Here is a 23,480-nt window from a genome sequence, read left to right as displayed (position 1 = left end):
AGTCCTGTGGAAGATTGAAGTATCCAAGGAGGTTTAATGGGGTATCAATGGGGTGCTCACTAAGAAGAGTGTAGGTCATATATACAGCTGTAATATGTACTGCTGTAATATGAAGGATCAAGGCATAACATTTCATAAGTAAGATTTTATTTTATCATCTTGTGTATTATAAAATTTTGTGCTTGACAAATTATCCATGTTACAGAACAGAGCCTCTGTCTTCCCAACCCCATCCTACAGGAAAAGCACAGCTGCTGTTCTGACACCTGTATGTATTGTATAGTTAATTTGTATAGTTCTTGATAAATCTATACAAAATGCCTCTGTTTATAGATCAGGTTGAACAGGTATATGGATGTTCAATTTTCATATTAAATATAAAAAATAAAGTATTTACCTTGTCTGGAAATATTTTTCATTGTCTACAGTTCTCCATACATTGCTTTGGATAAAAGTGTAAATATAAATGTATGAGTAGTAACACTACAGGGCTCTTCATGAAGATTTTTAGGGTCTTTCAGCTAACGTTGCTGGCCTTTTTTTTATTTTTTTTTATTTGCACTGTCCTGCATGTAATAGGAATGTAGTTTAAGTTTATTTTGAATGAAAAAGTACCTATATATAGATTACATTTGAAACATAAACTTGTGCTATAAAATGCTTCTCTATCAATTTATTCATGTATTGGTCGTAAATACATGTCTGACATTTGAAACGGACCATGACAATAAAAAACGCTCAAATTTGCCGGCTTATGGTCCTTTAATGCTGTATTCTACCGTGGCCCTGGTAGACGTTCATTCATTTAAAAGGAGCTCTACACCGTCCCAAGATGGCGGCTGTGAAGACGCATCGCTCCCATAGACGGGCCCATTAAATGCGACACCTAGTGTTTATGTCGATGCACTGCTGACAGCTCAACTGAGAAATGAACGAATCATTTGAGGACGTGATTTGGTTCAGTACGTTACCTTAACAGATTCGTTCTTTTAAACGAATCGTTCGCGAACGACACAACACTAATTGCGACCGACTGTGTGAACGGGGCATGAGAGGGAGGAATCGGACGCAGCCGAAAATCTATTGTTTGAGCGCATTTACTACGAGGTGAAGTACCGCGGGGGCTACCTGTTAAACGGGAATCGTAACCGCAGATCGACCAGCAGCTTCTGGACTCGACCCGGATCCTCGTTGAGAAGTTCGGAATCTTTGTTGTACAGTACAGAGGGACCTCGAATGAAGGAGCTACTCGGCAGTCTGTGGTTCTGTTCCAGACCTGAGAATAGTGTAGGTGCTCCAGTCTAAATTCATCCAGGGCTCGCGTTGGCCTCTCTATAAGTGACTTTGGGACTTAAGTGACAGCCACGCACGACACCGGACTGGCTAACCAGCCAAGTCAGCTGCGCGGTTGTCTTTACTGAACGTAAGCCTGACATTTTTCACCCAAAAAATATATCTGTTTAGATTCTAATAGTCTAGATTTATATATACTGCGTTTACATATTCTGTACTCTCCGATTGAAACGTCGTTACTTAGCCAGACTTTTCTTTGTGTTGACAGTTTAGCCGCCGCTCGCTAACAATGAACACCCCTCCGTCCTCTGCTATGTTAATTTCTGAAGATTTTCCGCTGACTCGTTATTAGATATACACACCGGTTTTTTTGGTTACGTCTGATCATTTTAGAGTCGTAAAAATTGAGCGTTTTTAGTAAGTGTAAACAAGCTAGGTCGTTAGCAAGCTAAATTTGTTAGCTTAGCTACTGCCTCTGCCAGTCGCTTGGCGTTAAAGCGCCGTTGCTCTATGCCTATATGTGTTTGCGTTTTGTAGTCTCAGACATTTTAGCAGTTCTGTTCTTGTTTATAGACCAGTTAAAAGGCCTGTGCAGTCACAGCCTTAGCTTTATTTTGGCTAGTTCATGACGTCGAGGTTTATCAATCAGGTACACAGCGTACCCATTCTCCTGCACCCCACTTTGCACAGATGTGAGCTGGCATGGGGACTCAGGGAAGCCCGGTGAAGAGCTACGACTATCTCCTCAAGTTCCTCCTGGTGGGGGACAGTGATGTCGGGAAAGGGGAGATCCTGGACAGTCTTCAGGATGGCTCTGCTGAATCACCTTACGCGTACAGTAGTGGTAAGCGATTTAAGACTGTCTCCTTTCTAGAGCCGATTTAAGATTATAATTAAGGCTGGTGGGGGGCTTTTAAGCGAAGCCTGAAGTCACACGTAAGGTCTGCTCATGACAAACCAGTCCGTTTCTGGTTGGGAAAATGCCCGAGTCAGTGATGTAAACATAGGTGGCTTGTCATAGTGTTGACTCACTTGATGAAACAAGCACTTTCTGAAGTGTCAGATTCACAAGGGCATTCCTGGCCCCAAGCTATGGTCACCATCCATGTTGAATCCTGGTGTATTTTCGTAGGCTTTTGTCTCAGTCTGATTGGTTGATGCTTCAAGATGTTTGTAGTGGGATTATTTGCATATATATATATATATATATATATATATATATATATATGTGTGTGTGTGTGTGTCTGCACAGTGCAAATAGTTTTTTAAAATTTTTCAATCAACCTCCCCAAATGTCCATCTAATACATGTGGTATCTCATCATATTACAGAACAAATTAATGTGTCAATGAACTGGTATGGAGGTTCATAGAAGCAGCATATATACTGGTCGCTGACACAAAAGCACGACAGCTTGAATGTCCATGAATATGAATGAGTGGCTTCATTTTTGGGTCTTCCCATGTGCGCATGTATTTCCTCCCACAGTTCAAGATGGACAGGATAATCGGGCTTAAATGATTAACGAAGTGAGAATCGCGATCCTGGAGACAGAATTGTGATTCATGCCTCCCTAACACGCTGCTGCCCTTATCACATGATATTTTTCATTGCACAGTTAAAGTGGTACTTTATGAAATCATTATTCTGTTTGGCTAGTGTGTTTGGATGAGAAATAGATATCACGACCACTATATCACACATCAGAACGTTTGAATTAAATTTCTCATGTTTGGCTTAGTAGCACCCTTTTTCAATGAGATCACATTTGCACAAGAGGTATTACTAGCAGAGGATTTGAGCAGCATGGACAGCCACCCAGGCCCTCCATCTTGTTAGGTGCCAGGGGTACTTGGGGACGTAACACAATAAAATTTTTGATCCATTTGGGTGATCAGTTTTCACTCACTTTTTGAAGATAATTAGTTTATTTCATTAGTTTAATTTGTTTATTTCCAAAGAAATGGCTTCAGCCAGGACACTGGCCTCAGATGGGTGACCATGTCTGATGCTTGAAAAGGGAAAAAGCATCCAAAAGCTGGCAGTTGTTTAATGCCCTTAAAGGACCCCTATCGTGAAAATTTCACTTTGTGAGATTATTTAACATTTAATACGAGTTCCCCTAGCCTGGCTATGGTCCTGCAGTGGCTAGAAATGGCGATAGGTGTAAAGCGTTCAGAGAGCAGCAGCTCTTTGTCGTCATAAGGGGAAAGGTTACCTCCTGTTTCTCATGCTTTTTCCGGCCAGAGAATTTCCCACCCCTCCACTTAAAAGGAACTCCACCGACCATAATGACTTGAAAACGTGCATAGCATTGCGGTTACCTGCCGATTGGATGTAAAAAAAAATTTTTTTTTTTGTCATCATTATCATTTAAAGTGAGACACATCGAAATGGCGCTTCCTGGGGAGATCTCATTGTGTGACTGGCTAAAAGTGGCTGTAATTCTGCACCAAGGCTGAGTTTCAGAAAGAGACTTCAGATACATTATTAGGGGACCACTAAGACCTATATAAATGCAAAAAAAATTGCATCAGGGGTCCATAAAGATTCTTAAGGCACACTTGCTCTTTTCTGGTGTTTGGTAGCATGCTGCCTGAAGCGGAAGCACCTTGTGTAGGGAGCTCTGTGTTCCAGACACCTTTGGAACTGTCGTAGACCCATCTTGTACTTGCTTTACAGCAGTCTAAAGTTTTTTTTTTTTTTTTTTTTTTTTTTTTTTTTTTTTGTGTCCATTTTAAGACGTCCATTTCCATCCTCGCTCGGACGTTTTGGCAGACCACCTTTGTCTGCCAAAAAAATGCAGCCAAACACAGAGCTGTAGTTGTTGCTGCGATGAAGGAACCCGAGGCACGCTCAAAACCTAGAGACTTTTTGTTAAAAATGGGAAAAGCAAATCTGTTTGTTTCATCATTGATGTTTAAGCCGAGGGCTCCCTCAATAGCACTGCCTCTCTTTTGGCAGCAGGCAGAAGACGCACACGTGTAAATATTTAAACACTGAAAAGGAGGAGGCAGGACTTTTTGGCAGATATTTTTTTTTTTTTTTTTTTTGTGCGTGTGCAATTTTTTCCCTTTTACAGTGAACACATTTTTCTCCGGCCAGCGATAATCATTCAAGCAGTTTTCAACAAACAAACTCCGTAAAGGCTGCCAGATCTCCTGTTTTACTGGCAGTGGTGTTTCATGCTCCCAGGTTGTCTGCGTGTAAGGCCAGAAAACAAAAAGCATTTCATCCTTGCTGAGGTCTGCACCTTTAGGAAAGGCGTGCATGGTTGAAAACCAGATTTTCTGCCTTGCTCACCCCTGCAGCGGTGACTCTTCATTCCTGCAAGAGCACACACACCCTCGTGTGCATTTTATAGCAGTTTAGCCGACGTTTCGTTGCAACCATGGCTTCAGAGATTAGCCCCTGATGATTATAGGTGAAGATGAAGTCTTCGCCCTTTGATGGGGAGAGGCTGGTGTTTTGAGCCCCCAGAAGGGTTGGCGATGACCTAGCCGCTGTCTCTCCCGTTGGCATTTTCGGTGGCAGAACCCAGAGCGGGTAATTATGCTGTGCCACTGATGTGCACAACAGCTTGAGGGTGGAGAACATGTCAGCACAACATGTTGACATGCTTGCGGGACAATGGAGGCTCTTTGGAGGGCCCTGATTTGCGCCACAGCTGCTTTTTGCTTTCCTGGGTCGAAAGGAATGGTGATGAGGTGGCACAGCTTGGATCAAATGCCGCCCCCAGACCCCCCACCCACTTTCCTTTTCTAACTGAGTGGCAGAAGTGCCATTTCCTTCTCATTAGGCTTTGCTGTAGATGTTAATAATGGAAGATGGGCAGCCCTGTCGGCAGCGCCAGAGGGGGACGTCTCTGTCTGGACCACTCCGCTTTTCCTCTGACCCACTCTGGTTGTCGATCAAAGTACAGGGCAAGGGGTTACTTTCCCCTACAGGCATGTTCTGTCACAAGGTCATCAAACCTTTATGAAGCGGCCCTTTAAAGAAGTGTGTGTGTGTGTGTGTGTGTGTGTGTGTGTGTGTGTTTTCGTCTCTCTATCATCATATTTATTACACCCCCCCCCCTACCCTTACATTTATTTTTTCTCATGGCAGTTTTGGGGCGTGGAACCAGCTGGTGGAAAGAAGAAAGGATGACATGGGCCTTCTTATTGCATTTTGCTGTTTGATCAGTGGGGCTCAATTACCATTCTGCACATTAGCCATGTGCCAAGGGGTGGGGGCAGCGGCACCATCATCCCCAGCCTTTTTGCTAAATGTCCCGGTTGTTTTTGGTTGTCAGCGTTATAGCTAATCGCATTATTAGCGGTGTGCAAACAGATGATCCAGCAAATAAGATGAGCTGGGTTGGGTATTGTGAGCGTGATGGTTTCTGCACACTGTAAGGAAAAGGAAGACACAAAGGCCTTTTGTTAGGGAGGAGAGAAGCCATTAAAATGCTAAACAGGTTTTAAAACAATCCGGAGCAGCTGGGCAGCAGCAGAAGAGCAGAAGTCCCCATCGCGCTGAAAGGATTTTCATTTTACTGTCATCATATCTTAAGGATGGGCCTGGGCCGTCTGTGGGGCAATGTTCTTGCCACACGTCACGGGTCAATGTTATCGGTGATGATCAATGTTATCAGCAAGCCTGTGCCCAGATCTGTGCACAGCTCCAGCATTTATAAAATCAATAGTCAGTGTCACTTATTTATATGATTGCATGTGCCTGATGTGTGGATGGAAGCTTTTTACAGAAATATCCAAATATGGCACGGAGGCTGCAATAACCAGATGATGCGTGCTGCTTATTGACAGTACTTGGCATTGTGGTTGGATTCCCCCCGTCTCATTTGCTTTTTCTCACCTTTTGCAGGAATTGACTACAAGACCACCACAATTCTGCTGGATGGCAGGAGAGTGAAGCTGGAGTTGTGGTATGTGTCCCAGCTCCAAATAATAAAACTGCAGGAGTTAGAATGTTGGACATGTTTTTGATACATTATCAGTGCCCTGGTGTCCAGCATCAGTTCATAGAGTTGAACACTTTAAAGGTCCCCTGGCATGAAAATTTCACTTTGTGACATTATTTAACTTTGACACGAGTTCCCCTAGCCTGTTTAGGAGCACGCTGTGGCTTGAAATGGCGATATGTGTTAAGAGTGCTTTGGTCATTCTGCTTCGCTGTTCAGAGAGCTGGGATCTGGAATTTATGTCGTCATAAGAGGACACTGTCACTAGGGCAGTGGTGGCCTAGTTAATCAGAAGGCTGCCGGTTCGAATCCTGAACCACCATCACCACGGCCACCTGCCATGGCTGGCCACTGCTCACCAAGGGTTAAATGCGCACGTCCTGGGGAAATTCTAGCTGTAACTGCACCAAGGCTGAGTTTTGGAAAGGGACTTCAGATACAGGATTAGGGGAGCACTGAGACCTGTATAAAAGAAAAAAAAATCCTGTCATGGGACCTTTAATCTGTGTGTGGAGAAGTGAATGCAAATTTTTCACTATGCAGCAGCCATGTTTAAATAATGATCACAGAATACTTAGGTTTTACATTTTGTAATTGATTTTCCTCTTCCTTATTTACACAGATATAACTAATATATAAAGTATTGACATCTTAGCTCACAATGATGTTAATTCATATATATATCTTGGATATTTGAACATGTTGCTCTACAGACGTAAACTGCGATCTGAAAACCATAATCGCTATACAGTTGACTATGGTAGTGAATAATGGACAATAGAGATACAATAGAGAGCTTTTTCCTCTCTGCTTGTTTAGAAATTCATCACTTGCACAAAGGCAGAATTGTGAGGCTTCTCAAGAAGCTGGAGTGGCACAAGCAATAAGAGACACAATGAACCACCATTCTTCTTTTGACACATCCCTTACTCCTAGAAACAGATGGAAATTATATGTATTAAAATAATGTGGAGTTCAGGATGAGCTATCAGTTTCTAGCCTGCGTACATCAAAGATGTATCCAAAGTAGTAGTGTCAGATCTTTAGTCCAGTAGGAACCACAATGGTCCTACTCCCATTAATGCATTAACATACTAGAATCATTACAGCATTAGCACTTAAGCTAAGTAGAACAGATACACAGCCTAATTAGGAAAATAACAGGCTAGAAGCACTGGCAACATTACAAATCCCTACTCAAGAAAGCGCTCCATAAGCTCGCTGGACTCGAGGGACCATTGATGCATTTAACATGTGCGCATACCGGGAGATAATTTTCCCCCCAGCGGCCCTGTCTGTTGTCCAGGCCTGTTATCTTTGCCCTGGACCGCTCAGGAGCAAACCCACAGCCCGATCACGGGCAGGTAGCGCTGATAACCCCTTAGCTTGTTACAGCTCTGTAAACAAACCTACTGGTGGAGAGTGGACCGGGCTTGTAAAGGAGTGAAGGGTTTCTGTATTGCCAGTAATGCTTTACCTGAACTTATTTACTTTTATCAGACGCCCTTATCCTTAGCGACATACATTCAGTAGTTACAGGGACAGTCCCCCTGGTTAAGTGCCTTGCTCAGGGACACAATGGTAGTAAGTGGGGTTTGAACCTGTGACTTTGTGATCCTCAGGTTCATATGGAGGCGTGTTACCCACTAACAGCCTATCTAATCTGTCTACTAATTGAACCAAATGACAATCACTATGACCGTGACATCACATTTTAAAACACACGCAATGCCTTTTTACTGAATTAATCATGATTTCAACTAACAAATGAAAGAACGATGCTGTGTCGCACTGGACGAAATTCATAAAACCTGTCTGTCCTGATGAACACGGTTAGCCAGCAGGGATGAGTCAGTGTTTCTTTCAGACTCTCCAGGCACTGCAGCTCCCCTCGGCCCCCAGCCAGTCCACATCTGCTGTGGCTGCGCTGGAAAATAAAATCCTATTCACCATGGAGTGGATCTGTCTGGACTGACTTGATCATTTCATTTATTTTCTATAAATATATTAATATTTTGCAGGGACACTTCAGGCCAAGGACGATTCTGTACCATTTTCAGATCTTACTCCAGAGGGGCACAGGTAAGTTTACCCCACCCACCCCTCTTAAATAAATGCTCTGGATTGTACCAGGAAGATCATTTGAATAGAATACTGTTGTATCTTATCCTTTCCTCTTCCTTTTGACAGGGAAGTATTCAGGGATAATGCAGCTTATACAGGGTTGCTGCAGTGTCTTTTAAAAATCAAAAAATGGAAAAAAATGGAGTTCTGTTGTCACTATTGGTTTTGTGTTGTAGTTCTTTCTTTCAATGGTCCAGATGTAGCATGCTGTAATAAAACTACAAACAAGACTAACAATCTGCTCAGAATTTATTGGCACTTTATTGATGGTTGGTGAGGTAACAAGTTTTTCACAAGCTACTTTTATTTGGACTGAGTTAGTGCAAGTTTCATTGTTGTCTTGAGAATGAAGCATTTAATGATTGTCTTTAACTATGTTTTAGTGCATACTTTGCGAGGAGATGAACTAATGGCACTGGAGTCAAATAAAACCAGTCTCCAGAAAAGTGCAGGCCTTACCCATTGTTGTAGAGTATTGTATACGTCCATTTTACTTTGTACCTTTTATACCAGATTGGATGGGAAGTTTAATAATGGAATGAAAGGCTTAATTGTTTCATTAATGAGTCGGTTGTGTGCGTTCTTGTCCACAACTGGAACAGTTTAGACCGTGCTTAGTATTGTAAGTGAATTCTGATGAAGTTTGGTGCACATCCTGTCTGGGCCAGTGGTTGTGTATGAAAAGCCCAGGCAGGAAGTAAACAGTGTATGCTGCTATTTGTTTGTCTTCCTCAGGGAATCCTGTTGGTCTATGACATCACCAACCGCTGGTCCTTTGATGGTATTGACCGCTGGATCAGGGAGATTGACGAGGTGAATACACGCATATTTCATTTTCTAGTTAATTCATGTATGTATTGCTTAGTAAAGGTTTTATGTCTTTGAGACGGGGGTGGGGTGTCGGTGTGGTGGGTGTTGCCTGTGTTTAGTTGAGGTCTGTTATTTGTTGAGTCTTTATTAAGGCTTGGTTTTTGGTGTTAGGATGGAGTGTGTGTGAGAGGCTTTGACACTCATGTCCTCCATCATGCCTCACTGACTCTGCTCTCAGACCCATAGACTCAGCTGCCTCTCCTCCCACAGGCCCACAGTCAGGCTCGCTCTGTCTGTCTGTTTCTTTCCACCCTCACTCCCTCTGTAGTTTTTAATGGAACTGAAGTGTGTCTGTGTTTTTTTTTTTTTTTTTTTTCTTCCTCTGTGCGGTGGTATTTTTGGCTTGTGTTGGATTTGATTTCTTTTTTCTGCTCCACCTCCACAGAGTTGGATAGTAGCTACATCCAGTGTGTCTGTGTGTGTGTGTGAGAGAGACTGACTGATGAATTTCTGAACTGACGTCCCTGTGTGAAAAAGCCACACAGATGCATGTTTTGTCTTTCATTAACCCTCCTTTCCTTCTCTCTGTTCAGCATGCCCCTGGTGTGCCACGCATTCTGGTGGGTAACCGGCTGCATCTGGCCTTCAAGCGCCAGGTACCGACGGAGCAGGCACGGGCATACGCTGAGAAGAACGGCATGACGTTTTTTGAAGTCAGTCCTCTTTGCAACTTCAACGTCATCGAATCCTTCACTGAGCTCTCGCGCATTGTGCTAATGAGACACGGAATGGAAAAGTTCTGGAGACCCAACAGAGGTGGGTCGTGCTGTGTGTGTGTGTGTGTATGTGTGTGCGCGGGTATGTTATGTTTAACATCTGCAGACTTTCTTGGTAACTGTCTTCGCCACGTCCTGCCCCCACCCAGTTGTAGCCTCTGTCCCCGGCAGCCGGCCCAGTAAGGTGGAGACTGAGGCGACCCTGGGCTGTGGTGGGGAAAGAGGAAAACGCCGAATTAAGCTGAGAAAACCACACTAAGCAGCAGCGGCTGCTGCTTCCAAACCAGCAGCATGAAAATTACAGACATAATTCCTTCAGTAAAGCTTTTCCTCTCTCCCCCCTTTCTTTACGCATCTGTCTTTCCTTCTCTTGCATTTTTCCACTTCTCTCTCTCTCTCTCTGCCCCGTCCCTTGCCGTTTCTCAGCAGCAGTGGAGTAGGTTCCCGTGAGGGTTTTATAATGCCTGGCAGGATGAGTGCGCAGCACAGCGAACATCCTGCATCTCAGAGTGCTGCTAATGAAGCTCTTTAGGATGGAGATGAAAGTGCTTTGTCTTTCTTTCCTGTATCATCTAGCCGCAGTGCTGACTAGTTTTTGTTATATAAGTGCTGTCAGTTTATACGCTGTTCAGCCACAATAAATATAAGGACCACCGCCTAATCCTTTTTTTTTTTTTTTTTTTTGCCTCCATGGATCATGTCTTTTTGGAGGCCAAGTCAACACCCGCAGCTGAATGTTGTGTTCCTATAACTATTCTTGAGACATTTTGTGTGACATTGTGTGTTATCCCACTGAAAAATTGCACTGCCATCATAGAATTCTGTTTTTGGTGTTCCTGGGCATGTTATAGGCGCATTTGTACTCTAGGGAATCTGTTGATATGAAGCAATTTGTGATGTTCAATCAGAACCTGTTGTGTGCTGGATCACAAGAATCGCTTTATTGGATGAGTGAACCACCTAAGACCAGTAAAATGATGTAGGTCTTGATAAGGGACTTGTAGATGGGTTTTGTGTAACATGGCTCCATCTTTTCCGCTCCCAGTGTTCAGTCTGCAGGACCTGTGCTGTCGGGCCATTGTCTCCTGCACGCCGGTGCACCTCATCGATAAGCTGCCGCTCCCCGTTGCCATCAAGAGCCACCTGAAGTCCTTCTCCATGGCCAACGGCATGAACGCCGTCATGATGCACGGACGCTCCTACTCCCTGGCTAACGCTGGGGGCAGCAAGGGCAACAGTCTGAAGCGCTCTAAATCCATCCGGCCCCCACAGAGCCCACCCCAGAACTGCACCCGCAACAACTGCAAAATCTCATAGCCTGGGACTTGCAGGGCATGAGACACACGCGTGCGCACACACACACACACAAACTAATGCACACCTCACCTGGCCAACCAAGAGAGTTCTGACCCTCCTAACACAAAAACACAGTTCCAGGGTGTGACATCCCGTCCCCCAACCTGCCATCCATCTAAAAACCCACTCTCTCTTCTGCACTCGAAAGGCCAACTACTACAGTTCAAGAGCTGCCCATAAAAAGAAATAACTTTGAAAAAACTTTTTTTTTTTTTTTTTCCCAGAATGCCAGCTTCTGCTCTGATGTGTTTTCCAACCTCTTCCTTTTTGGGTGGTGAGATACAATTGACTGACATTTATCAATGAGATGGGATTATAAGTGGGATTTATCTTTTTTTTTTTTTTTTTTGTCCCTTTGAAACCTGCAACTTGACCATACAGTCAAGTCTGGGGGAGGAGGGGGTCCTTTTGAGGCTACATTTTTTTGGTAGGTGGACAATCAGTACATGACGTTTTCAGTATTCTGAAATGCATGTCATTCCTGTTTTATGGTCCTAGCAGATGCTCAGTATCCACAGATGAACTCGATCACCAACACGAAGAAATAACCAGTCCAAAGGACACTGCATCTTGCATGTTTAACTATACCAGTCAATTAAATACGTTTTTTTTTTTTTTTAGTGGGGAAAATGTTCTAGTGTTGGGTTTCAAACATGAACTCTGACTGACTGCAATCAGAAATATATGTTAGTCCAATGCTGCAGATGGTGATTTGCACTCTATGAATATTTTTATTTGTTCTCTGTATTTTCCACTCGTCATATGAAGTCTGGGACATTTACCCCATTACCTGTTTTCTTCAACCCCCCACCCTTTTCAGATAAGTGTTTATTAGCCCAAAGGCAGCAATGCTCTCTACTTTCCAGAACAGAGCAAGAGCAGCTGAACGCTGTTTTTGTCCTTGCCGGAAAGCAGTGCGAAGCCCTGGGACTCATAGAATGATGTTCCTTGCCCGGTCAAGACTTCATTCCTCAGGGGGCGTTTATGGCACAGACAGATGTGAACAACATTTTTTTGTTTTTTTTGGTGTGTGTATGTGTGTTGTGGGGAGACTGCTCACAAAGATTCAGTTTGTTGCTTCATGGCTAAAGTCAAGCCGGTTTTAAATAGCGAAGACTACCATGTTATTGGACTAAATGACAGTGTTTTCAACCCCTTGGCCCTTCTCCTTGTTGCACATTTCCATGTTTTGTTGTGTTCTGGCCGTACCCTTTACCTGCTTGTGCCAAATGCTCTGTACAATAAGTCTGCTATAGTCCCCCCTTTTCTGTTTTAAAATTCCTCCACAATCTTCATGTTCGAGCTACTTTCAAAGGTTTGCATCCCACTGCTATGTTTTGTAAGAGGGTTTGACATTGTAGTCTTCTAAAGTGTTATTTCAGCCATTTTGGGTGCACATTTCCACATTACCACTTTAGTCCAAACTGAAATGAATTCAGTGTTAGTACATGTGTTATAACAACCACAGAGGACTAAGTGGGTGCACACTCACAGACACACAAATCCTACGCATAGAAATAAGGGAATGTGAATTAAGCACAATGATTTTTAACATCACAAATGGGAAATGAGTTTTGCAGCATCCCAGAAAGTTTCGCATCTTTCTGTAAACGCTGCCATTGTCCCTGCTATAACGTTCCGGCACTTCTGTTCTCTCCCCGGCCTTAAAAGCCAGAGCGCCGTGCGGCAGTGCGTCTCTCCTCCAAACGTGATGATTCATGGCTGCTGAATAATGGATGCTCTTTCCACGGCTCAAAAAAGGTTTCTTTCATCAATCAGCCGGACACCCATCCCCCCCGACCCCGCCACCTCTCTTAAGACAAGCTGTAGCTCCTCTCACTCCCCTACACTGCTCTGTCTCAGGGATTAGACCCCACGTCTGCAGGCACAGGCACACCCAATGAAGCCCCCGGCCTGGCGGGCTGAGAGGTGGGCTGCCTGTGGAGGTGCGTACATTCCGCTCCCCATGAAAAATCACGTGCCCACCCGCTTCCAGTCCCCCTGGGGAGGGCCGAATGCTTGTTGAATAAGCTATTTAGTGCTGCTGGGCCTTCTCTTTTTCTCTAGGCCACCCTGCTTTGTGTTGCAGTGCCTGCTACCTATATCTATGTTGCTGGCTTCCTGAAAGGCTCTTTTCCCCTCCACTCCACCGAAATAGATGGAGAAAAAAAAAAAAAAAAACAAAACAAAAAAACAACCTAAGTCTGTGATTATGGGAATTGTTTGAAGTAAGTGTCATTATTTTTGCTCCTCACCAGGCACCTGCAGAATCATTAGCTGTTAGTTTGTAGAACAGGGGAGGCGTATTTTGCTGTGGTGCACATCATATGATGATGCAAATCTATGTGATTTAGCTAGGAGGAGTTCTGACTTTTTTTTTTTTTGTATTGTCAGTTTTTTTTAAATATGATGCCTCTAATGTTGATTCAGTTGACTATTGGGATTTATATTTCATCTCAATAATTCCTGGCTCATTAAGGAATGTTTGTACAGGAGGACAGAGGGTGAGAGACAATGGGGCGGATGGTGGAATGCGAATTGTAAACACTAGTTTCTTTGGTTTACGCTGCTGAGTAACTTGCATAAGGAATGATGATCAAAACGTCTTGAAACAACAAAGCAAACATTTGTTTTTAAATTATTGATTGTACAGTTCCTAGTGTATGGAAAAAAATGTTTTGTTTTTTTCACAATAAAACAACATTCAGCAAACCTGCCTTCTGTCATATCAATTCCTATTAAATAAACTTTAAATATTACATTTGTTTTCTCCTCTCATAAACAAGCTGTCTGTCTGTGGATGCAATGTGTAAATCAGAGAATACATTTCATACTGTATAAATCTATGTAGTTTGTTTAAATGTGTAGATTGCCACAAGGCCCCCATGTGTTCCAGTTTGCTAATGCTGCCCCCTTCTGGGCAAGAAGAAATTTGAACACTTCACATTTGTTCCAATGATCCAAGCAAGGTTGAACTGAGATGATTCACCAAATTCCTAAAGAGAAAACATGAAGTGGGACAGACATGAGATTCAAACGGAACCAGGACCCGATTCCAGGATAAATTTACATTCCGGTATTAACCCACAAAACAAAGTTTCTCTTATCTTGGTCATTAAAGCCAGGATGGTCCAATAAAACTCCTATTGGATAATCATGACATTTACTGCAGGTAATTCTGACTGAGAAATCCTGTTGGAATAAACACCTGCTATTTTTAGAAAGTGGTTTTGGTTAGCCATTTCTGTCTTATGCTCCTCATGGGAATTGCATAGCAACATGGACACACAGAGCCTCTGGATGTTCTGTACTCAGCTTTATGGGTGTCCGTTCAGTGCTTGTTCTTTGGGAGACGACCCAGGACTGCCTAGCAGCAACCCTGGCAGCAATGGTCAAGCTATGACCTCATCTTGCTGGGGAATTCTCAGGGGTCTGCTAGGCCTGCTTCTCGTCCTCTACCCTATATTGCCAAGGGCCTGTCACTATAACTGGCGTTGGATGGCAGCGCGTTCCTTCATGTCTGAAAAAGTCCCAAGTATTCCATAAACCTTTTACTTTTTGCGCAGTTAGTCTAATCCCTGTTTGTTCTGCTAGTTTAAATGACCAGATTTCTGGCTTTCATCTTACGCTCTTGAGAAGAACGTGATGTCTCTTTCATAGAACTATTTTAAGTGACCATTTTGAAAAACCTTTGGCTTTGCTGGATGAGTTTTATTTATACATTTGACAGTTTGCACTTTCTTCATAGCAATTAAAGCAGCATAAAACACAGTGCTGATATATGGGTCAAGAGTGCACTTACCTTTTCTTTTTAATTGTGCTGGAACTTGGGTCTTTGATGAAAAGTCCTGCTCTGCACTGATTCTCTGAATGACCATGTATCTGCATACTGCTGCTCCTTATCAATGACTGAACCATGTCCAACAACATCATTCTGGAAAGGGACGCAAATCAAAGCAAAGAAACAGCGCTTTATGAATGTATCAAATAGCAAAAGAAAAAGAAAATAATTACAGGTATGTCACGTCACTGGGAAAACTGGGAAAAGTGATCAAAGAGCAGCAAAACAGCAGCTAGCACATGTACGTGAAACAAGCGCACGTGCGCTTGAACAATTAGGCTTGTGATGTTGAGTGCTTTCATTTGATGAATAGACATCATCAGCATTACTATTCGACTCTAAAATCTCATTTTCATAATTACAGTTTCTCTAGATCTTTTCTCATTAAACAGCTGAGCTGCCATTTTTGTAGAATTTTAACAAGTGAGCAATCACTTGGCCTTTGTGAATTTTCCATAATCAGAGGTCAAAGGTGACATTCCGAAACATCCAATAACAGTCAAATGATCCAGCACCAACGTCATAACTGCAGGTACGAGGGATTATTTTCACTGTAATTATCAGTGCAGTTATTCAGTGTCAGTGTAATTATCAGTATAATTATTCACATTAATATAATTATAGGCTTTATAAATATATAATAACGTTCATGAAGATTACACGGTGAAAGAGCAAAAGGTGGTGAGCTTTCCAGTGTGCTCATTGAAAAACCTGCCTGCGAGGCTAGTTTAATACAGGGCCTCTCATTTAATCCATTTTAAGCTGTAATTCACTGCAGCTCAAGGTTAGAAGGCCTCCCAGCTTTTACAGCCTGTTCCCTGTAAATAAATATCGCTCACCTGGGGGTTGAAGTAGAGCCTTGCTCTCGCTGCCTGCACATCACGCAGCTTCTCCAGCAAGAAAGCCTTGTCTTTGGCTTCCTGATAAAAAAAAAAAACAAAACACATAGGAAGGATTACAACAGATGAGAGAAGCATCCTGAGAGGAAATCAGGCTGCCATATTCTGAAAGGAGAGCGGGATCTACTTTAGATGCTAAGGAACAGGCTGCGGAGCCTGGAGGCGAAGGGAAATAAACTCACACTGACGATCTGCTTTCGGAGGGAGCCAATGTGTTGCTTCTGGCCCAGGATGGCTTGCCAGAAAAAATACTGGAGGATGCTGGAGGGTGGGGACAAAAGACGAATTGGGTGTTTACTGCTGGCCTTTTAAGAGTTATGGGCCCGTTGTTTTATGATCAGCTTCTAAAGTAGCATTTTTCCTTTTAGCATCATCTTCTGATTAATGACAGTGCAGCGTCTTCCTTGATGACTATGGAAGAACTTTCATTGTGTTGCGTACTTGGTGATAAATACAGCAAATTAACAAGAAACACCAACCAAGTGAATTAATGTTGCTGTTTGTGAGGCTGTGTGATGCTTTCTGCATTTTTAAAAGTCTGCATTTTACTACTGAACTCATAACATTTCATGAAATCCAGTACAGAAAATCTTTGCAAATTAGAACCTCTTCAGTAAATTATAGATCTTTTTCAGGCTTCTCTGATACGAATAACATTGAGCAGGTAAAGCAGGTTTATTAGACTTACATCACAGCCATAGAGCTAAGGAAGAAGAAGACTGTACTCTGGATCACGTTCCTGAAGACCCAGACTGCTCCAGGTCCTCCAGGTTTGCTTCCTAAACCATCTACCCACACGGAAACAGCCTGGAAGGTGGTGTTCAGGCCCTGGAATGGACCGCACTGCAACGAGGGCTTCAGGCTGTTTTACATGGTTTTAAATCAATTCAAATTTTATTTGTCACGTACACAGGACCTAAAGTCCTCTTCGCAGGAGCAAAGAAAAACATAACCTCAATGATAAAAGCTACATAATAATCTCTAGTGGTTTGAATGCATATACCTCCATATAGTGTAGGCCACTAGCGCCAGAGACCCAACAAGGGAGGGGAAGAACAGGAGAGCAATGAAGACAGTCTCCATCTGAGCGGCTTGACCCAGGCGAGCTGACAGCTGGCAGTTCTGACCAATAGTGACCTGAAGGAGTTGCACAGTTTACATAAAGAGCCACGGCGGAAATGGTCAAATGCCTGAGAAGGAGAACAGTACCTTCTTCATGTAAAAGGTAATGAAGAGCTTTATGATCTGAATGGCAGGCAGCAGTGGGGAGAAATACATTCCAATCCTGTGGGGAAATAAAATAACACACTTGGACACACTGAGCCAACTAAGGTCAGGGTCAATTCTGCTCTAATTCAGTAATCAACTGATTCAATTATTTGCTAAACTGGCTAAATTGAAAATGGATCGTCCCTGACCCCTGAAAGTCATTTTGGACTTACCATGCCAACGTCTGACCATAGATAAGATCAAGGACATTCCTGGCAATGTCAAACTCCGGGGCTCCGAGGCTCTTCCCACACCTGCTTATTATCAAGCTGGACGCCACGCAGACAAATGAGAAAGAATCATCACTGTTCGTAATTGACTCGATTTGCCTGAACTGACAAGCTGTAAAGCACCGTGTAATTGTAACTCACTTCATCAGACATCGCACAAAGGAAAACCCCAGAGCGCTAAGCAGAAAGTCCATTACAATCAGGCGGTATACATCCTGTCCCACAAAGGACTCCCAGCACTAGAGCAACACACAGACAAGAGTCAAATCTGCTGGCACAGACAAACAAAGGAGCAATCAGATACTGAAGTAATACAGATACTGAGGACCTCCGGTGAAACCTACTGGAATCTTATTTGGAACTTGCGTTAGCCAGTAGTAGCAAAGGATTCCCAACACGGACATCCTAAGCAAGACGTTTCTAATGGGGACAGAACAAGGGCTTGAAGACATGCTGTGGTTTAAGATGGGTTTTAAATGCGTTTATATGGTGGCTCTAAAAGTCCTGAACTGACCTCAACATGGTTATGTAAACCACTGAGCGTGGACTGGGGAACGGGTCCATCTTGTTTATCAGTGAGAACAGAATTGGGACGACAAGGATGATGAGCGTCACCACAACGGGAAGCAACAGTGTGGCGGCCTCGCTCACCAATTCACCTGAAGCCTGAACGTCTTCAATTTCCTGCAACCAATCCATTGCGCACACAAACAAGATCTTTTTTTTTTTTATTATCCCGGAGCACTGATCTCAACGCTTGGCAAATGGTCCATGGGCTCACCTTCAGATTAACCTGACACAGGAAGTGAACAGCAGCACAGGAGCCTGCAGTTAGGACCAGTGAGAGAAGCCAGGAGACAAGGTGGAGGGAGAAATGCTTCGTTCTGTCTGACCTGGACAGAACAGCTGTTTGTTTCCTCCCTGCCAAGGACTCCTGGAAGACATGTGGTAAGGAACAACATGATGCAACGGTAGCAACAGTTAGGCCTCGATTTGACAGCAAACAAGAAAATGGGCACCATTAGTTGGACATGCAGTCTGGCCTTGTGGCTCTGAATGGCCTTAATGTCGCTGACGCTGAAGTCCCAGCTGCAGAAGAGAAGGGACACTGTGCCGGTGACAGAGCCCAGCTCCACGACATTCCTTTGAAAGGACCGGGCCATGCTACGAGATAAGACAGAGACAGTCTCAGCACACGGCAGCGGCTGAAGCTCGGTGGCGCGGCTCACATCTTACCTATAAATGAGTAATATTCCACACAGCGCCAGATAGGTCACAATTGTAAAAAAATATGCAAGCTGCATATTGTACTCAAGCTGCGTCTCAATCACCCCGCCGTTATAGCCTCCATAAAACAGAACCGTCTGGTTGAAGTAACCCTGCAGAGAGGCAGCACTTCAGGCGCGCAACGTGGTTTATTGCTTTATAAACACAGCTTCTCGCTTTTTTTTTTAAATAAGTGGCTTGAGGCCACATATATAAGGGAACTCACAGCTCCGGTGAGGAGCTCCAGGCCCCTAAAGCTCACGCTGCTAGTCCTGTTCAGGCCGTGCACAAGCTGTGGCACCGCGATGAAGGACAGGTTGACGAGGAAAGAGAAGAAGTTGAACATTAACAGCCACTTCAGGAAGAGAAAGTAGGAGAGGACAGCCGTGCCAAACTTGGCCTGGATTTCCTTTAGGGACCCGAGCCACAGAACCACCAGGGTCCTGTAGGTCGCCATGGAGCTGTGACACCTTGAAAAAGACTGGGAAACCCACACAATAAAGCTTGATGCAAGTGGTTTAAGTCGCATCTGCTTTAAATTCTCCAAATAATGCTTTTCTGACAGACCCCCCTCACCAGTAAAATCGGTGCCCAGCAGTCTGTGCAACAATACTTGATGCTCTTTTTCACGGGGGGTCCCTCAAGAACCTGGTCCCTGAACAAAAAAAATGTACATTTAGCATCACAGTAAAAAGACTGTGGCTTTAAGGACGATTGGTTGGAGCTGTGATGATGTTTACCTTACAGTCCTCTTGTCATCAATACTCATTGGCAAGGTCCGGATGGCTTGGGTTCTAGCCCTGATAGGCATTTTACCCAGATCTGCGACCAGTTCCTTCATATCTTGATGAAAAAACGGCACAGTTAACAATGGTTTCCTTTTTAAATATACACCCATCAGTGATAGCATTGTGACCAGTGAAGTGAATAACATTTATTATTTAATATAATGGCACCTTCAAGTGTCTGGTATATATTTTGTTCTGGACTTTGATATGTTGGGAGCTGAATTTATGGGCAAGCGTCAGGATTTGAATGACCTAACTGTGACGGCTAGTTGGCTGGGTCCTAGGATCTCCAAAAGTGCAGCTCTTGTGAGATGTTCCCGGTCTGCTGTGGTAAAGGCCTGCCAAAAGTGTTCCAAGAAAGGAAAGCCACTGAACTGACAACAGGGTCATGGGGCGTCAAGATTTACTGATAAATGTGGGCCGTTCAGGCTGACCCGTGCTATCTGATTGAATAGAAGAGCTGCTGTATCTGAAGTTGCAGAGGAAAGCTGGTTCTGATAGAACGGTGTCAGAACACATGCTGCTTCTGTAGAGCGAGTACAGGCGCACGCTGCTGGGAAACCTCGGTTTTGGCCATTTGTGTGGATGTTACTTTTACATGTAAGCACCTGCCTAAACACTGCTGCTCACCAAGGGCACCCCTTCATGATGGCGGTGCCCTCCTTCATTGCACAATTCAAGAAACAAGTCTTGACCTCAATCCATGGCATGTGATCCATGGTGCCACCATGTCACAACTTACTGGACTTGAAGCGTCTGCGGGCCCTCATACAACCCTCATGGAGTCTGTTTCTGGCTGTTTGAGCCGACACATGCACATTTGTGGCCTGTTGGAGGTCATTTTGCGGGGCTCTCCCAGTGCTCCTCCTGTTCCTCCTTGCACAAAGGTGGAGGTAGCGGATGGGTCTGGCAGTGCTCCTCCTACGGCCTCCTCCAAATCTCCTGATGTACTGGCCTGTCTCCAAGCTCTGGATACGACACTGACAGACACAGCAAACCTGCTTGCCACACCTCGCATTGATGTGCCATCCTGGATGAGCTGCACTACCTGAGCCACTTGTGTGGGTCTCGTGCTACCGCTAGAGTGAAAGCACCACCAGCATTCAAAAGTGACCAAAACATCAGCCAGAACGTACAGGAACTGAGAAGTGGGCTGTGGTCACCACCCGCACGACCACGCCTTTATGGGGACGTCTTGCTAATTGCCTATAATTTCAGCATGTGAAATTAATTGTCAATCAGCGTTGCTTCCAAACAGTTCAAATCCGTGATTTCACGGAGGTGTAATTGACTTGGAGTTGCATCGTGTTAAGTGGTCCCTTTATTTTTTTGAGCAGTGTGTATGTATCAGCCCATATCAAGACAAATTGTTTTAATGGTGCTTACCATTCTCCATCTCAGCTCGGATTTCACCTTCAGTCAGTCCCAGGTTGCCCAAATGTCTGGAAAGATAATTTGTGTTCCAGTGGAGATTTCTTGTCTGTGCTGCCAAGAGACAGATGTCGCGCCTTAATGACTTACCCCAACATCTTATTTTACTCTGCTCTGATAAATGATTATATCTCCTGTCGGCAGTGGAATAATGGTCATGAGATGAGACAAGAGTGTTAATTTGCCAAGCTCTTAAGTTAACAGTTCAGAAGACAAATCCACAAAAGCCCAAGGTGCCACGGTCAAAAGAAAGCAACGTACGGAAACACCCAACAGGAGAGCACAGCCAGACACTGAATAATTGAATCGCTCAATCGCTGTACACGTCGGCAATTAATTGTTCGCAGGACACTGGGGACGTTTTAATCAAAGCTCAATAGTCACCAAAGGAACCGAGGCCCAGGGTGAGCGGCGTTTCATAGAACTGGAGCTGTGGCGACATTCCGGTTGCTTCTCAAGTCGCTCTTGCTTACCCATGTGTGCATTATTGATGGCCATTGTGTTACTCCCCGTCACGTCGTCATGAGCCCAATTTCCCACTGAACAAACAAACAAGGCGGAAATGATCTTTAAAAGCTTTCTTTACATTTGCCACTGCCTATTAAAGGGATCGATTACACTAGATACCACTTTAATGTTGTACTTTTCTTTTTTCAATGTGATGTAACGTGCTGCATTAAATAACCGTCCATAGATATATGCTTAGTTATTAGTTTTATTCCGGGATCAATAAATGCGCAGGAAAGGTGCGATTTTACCCGGACCATGTTGCCACTGTGTGGGCTGAGGAGGAAGTGAGAACATCGGGATGTCGTCTTCATATCCCAGGTACATTGCGTCCTCTGAATACGAAGCTGTGCGATACCACAAAGAAAGACAGAAAAAAAAAGAGATAAAGCAGAAGAAGGAGAAGAAGAAAGAAAGAAAGAAAGAAAGAAAACACTGACCTCGGGATGAACAGTTATACCTTTGACGAAAAGTAAACGCGTCGCACCCCCAAATATCTGGCGCAGCAACAAGCAGGCGAAGAAGAAGAAGGAACGCGACCGTTCCAGCGCCTGGTGTCCGCTCCTGGTCCTCGGGTATCCGGGTGAACACACGCGGCCAAGCGCGGCGCGGCGACACGCCGGTCGCTGGTTGTCCCGCACTGTCGCGCAGGGGTAAGGGCGAACAGAAAAAGACCTTCCTTGTTCGTGTGAGCAGGACAAAGTACGTCTGACGGGAACGGGGCCTTTGGACCCTTTGCGCCGGGAAACAATTAAAACGCCGACTTTCAGGGGATCGGAGCAAGCCGCGATTCACGAGTTGATGTCGGATGGTGCGCAGATCCACGAATCCAGGAGGTCAAGCGGTAGCAGCAATTCAATTAAAGTTTAGAAATTATTTTAAGAAAGTGTAACCTTTAAAACGGTGGGGTAAAATTAAATATGAAGAACCTAGAATCTACTGGTTGACATTAAGAATAACAATAATAATTATTATAACCACGTAATAACATTAACAAGGTTTGTAACACTACTAATAACAGTTATTTGTAGTTATTATGTAGGGGTGTATATTTAGGCCATCCTAAACTATATTTTCATTACTGGTTGAGATATATACAGTACAGGCCAAAAGTTCGGACACACCTTCTCATTCAATGTGTTTTCTTTATTTTCATGACCATTTACGTTGGTAGATTCTCACTGAAGGCATCAAAACTATGAATGAACACATGTGGAGTTATGTACTTAACAAAAAAAGGTGAAATAACTGAAAACATGTTTTATTTTCTAGTTTCTTTAAAATAGCCGCCCTTTGCTCTGATTACTGCTTTGCACACTCTTGGCATTCTCTCGATGAGCTTCAAGAGGTCGTCACCTGAAATGGTTTTCCAACAGTCTTGAAGGAGTTCCCAGAGGTGTTTAGCACTTGTTGGCCCCTTTGGCTTCACTCTGTGGTCCAGCTCACCCCAAACCATCTGGATTGGGTTCAGGTCCGGTGACTGTGGAGGCCAGGTCTCCACTTTTTGTTAAGTACATAACTCCACATGTGTTTATTCATAGTTTTGATGCCTTCAGTGAGAATCTACCAATGTAAATGGTCATGAAAATAAAGAAAACACATTGAATGAGAAGGTGAATCCAAACTTTTGGCCTGTACTGTATATTCCAGTTCATTTATTTTGTATCAAATGTGAGACACTTGCACCCGCTGATTTGTAATTTTTTATTTTAAAAAAAGCCTGCGACTAGTCAGACTATGTTTCTATAGACATTTCAGTAGGGGGCAGTGTTGAGACGCTTATTGTTTTATGCCTTTTTTCTGACGGTCCGTGATCATCGTTTTCAGCCAAATAATTCTGTTCAACAGGGCGCCTCATTTATTCTTTTTTATTTATGCATGCAGGCGAGGTCGAATGGAATCATGGATATTCGTTTAAATTTGTAAA

At 43.8% G+C, this 23,480-nt stretch overlaps 2 protein-coding genes across 4 annotated transcripts; one reads left to right on the top strand and one right to left on the bottom strand.

Moving 5' to 3' along the window:
- Positions 1-946: 946 nt before the first annotated feature.
- On the top strand, positions 947-13,532 carry rab40c (RAB40c, member RAS oncogene family). Of its 3 annotated transcripts, none has more exons than XM_028987017.1 (7): positions 947-1,107; positions 1,984-2,137; positions 6,160-6,220; positions 8,278-8,338; positions 9,116-9,193; positions 9,784-10,006; positions 11,012-13,532. In XM_028987017.1, exons 2-7 carry the CDS (start codon positions 1,996-1,998, stop codon positions 11,281-11,283), a joined length of 837 nt encoding a protein of 278 aa, XP_028842850.1. In that variant the 5' UTR covers positions 947-1,107; positions 1,984-1,995; the 3' UTR covers positions 11,284-13,532. The 3 variants fall into 3 exon arrangements, with proteins under 3 accessions (XP_028842850.1, XP_028842848.1, XP_028842847.1); XM_028987015.1 differs by having other exon boundaries at positions 947-1,287; XM_028987014.1 differs by having other exon boundaries at positions 947-1,423.
- A 396-nt stretch (positions 13,533-13,928) lies between these two features.
- On the bottom strand, positions 13,929-22,307 carry tmc5 (transmembrane channel like 5). Its single transcript, XM_028987018.1, has 21 exons — positions 21,994-22,307; positions 21,805-21,900; positions 21,520-21,585; positions 21,002-21,100; positions 19,568-19,670; positions 19,404-19,482; positions 19,054-19,308; positions 18,798-18,940; positions 18,581-18,725; positions 18,343-18,495; positions 18,076-18,245; positions 17,906-17,981; positions 17,703-17,800; positions 17,505-17,600; positions 17,272-17,347; positions 17,066-17,199; positions 16,751-16,924; positions 16,245-16,323; positions 16,003-16,083; positions 15,125-15,256; positions 13,929-14,318 (listed from the first exon to the last, which is right to left on the bottom strand). The coding sequence occupies exons 2-20, from the start codon at positions 21,878-21,880 to the stop codon at positions 15,134-15,136; spliced, it is 2,226 nt and encodes a 741-aa protein (XP_028842851.1). The 5' UTR covers positions 21,881-21,900; positions 21,994-22,307; the 3' UTR covers positions 13,929-14,318; positions 15,125-15,133.
- Between the last annotated feature and the right edge of the window lie 1,173 nt (positions 22,308-23,480).

Source organism: Denticeps clupeoides, chromosome 7 (assembly GCF_900700375.1).
Source record: "Denticeps clupeoides chromosome 7, fDenClu1.1, whole genome shotgun sequence".
In the NCBI taxonomy this organism is placed as follows: domain Eukaryota; kingdom Metazoa; phylum Chordata; class Actinopteri; order Clupeiformes; family Denticipitidae; genus Denticeps; species Denticeps clupeoides.
Note: the sequence above shows the minus strand (reverse complement) of the source record. Positions and strands in the feature narration are given on the sequence as shown.

What these genes read in the sequence shown, in the direction of transcription:
- rab40c (XM_028987017.1), top strand. Translation starts at nt 1,996, where the DNA reads ATGGGGACTCAGGGAAGCCCGGTGAAGAGCTACGACTATCTCCTCAAG. An exon ending in ACCTTACGCGTACAGTAGTG is followed by an intron (nt 2,138 to 6,159) that starts GTAAGCGATTTA and finishes CACCTTTTGCAG; the next exon opens with GAATTGACTACAAGACCACC. An exon ending in GTTCTGGAGACCCAACAGAG is followed by an intron (nt 10,007 to 11,011) that starts GTGGGTCGTGCT and finishes TTCCGCTCCCAG; the next exon opens with TGTTCAGTCTGCAGGACCTG.
- tmc5 (XM_028987018.1), bottom strand. Translation starts at nt 21,880, where the DNA reads ATGTACCTGGGATATGAAGACGACATCCCGATGTTCTCACTTCCTCCT. An exon ending in GATGACAAGAGGACTGTAAG is followed by an intron (nt 19,483 to 19,567) that starts GTAAACATCATC and finishes TTTTTTGTTCAG; the next exon opens with GGACCAGGTTCTTGAGGGAC. An exon ending in TTACCTTTTACATGAAGAAG is followed by an intron (nt 17,200 to 17,271) that starts GTACTGTTCTCC and finishes CAACTCCTTCAG; the next exon opens with GTCACTATTGGTCAGAACTG.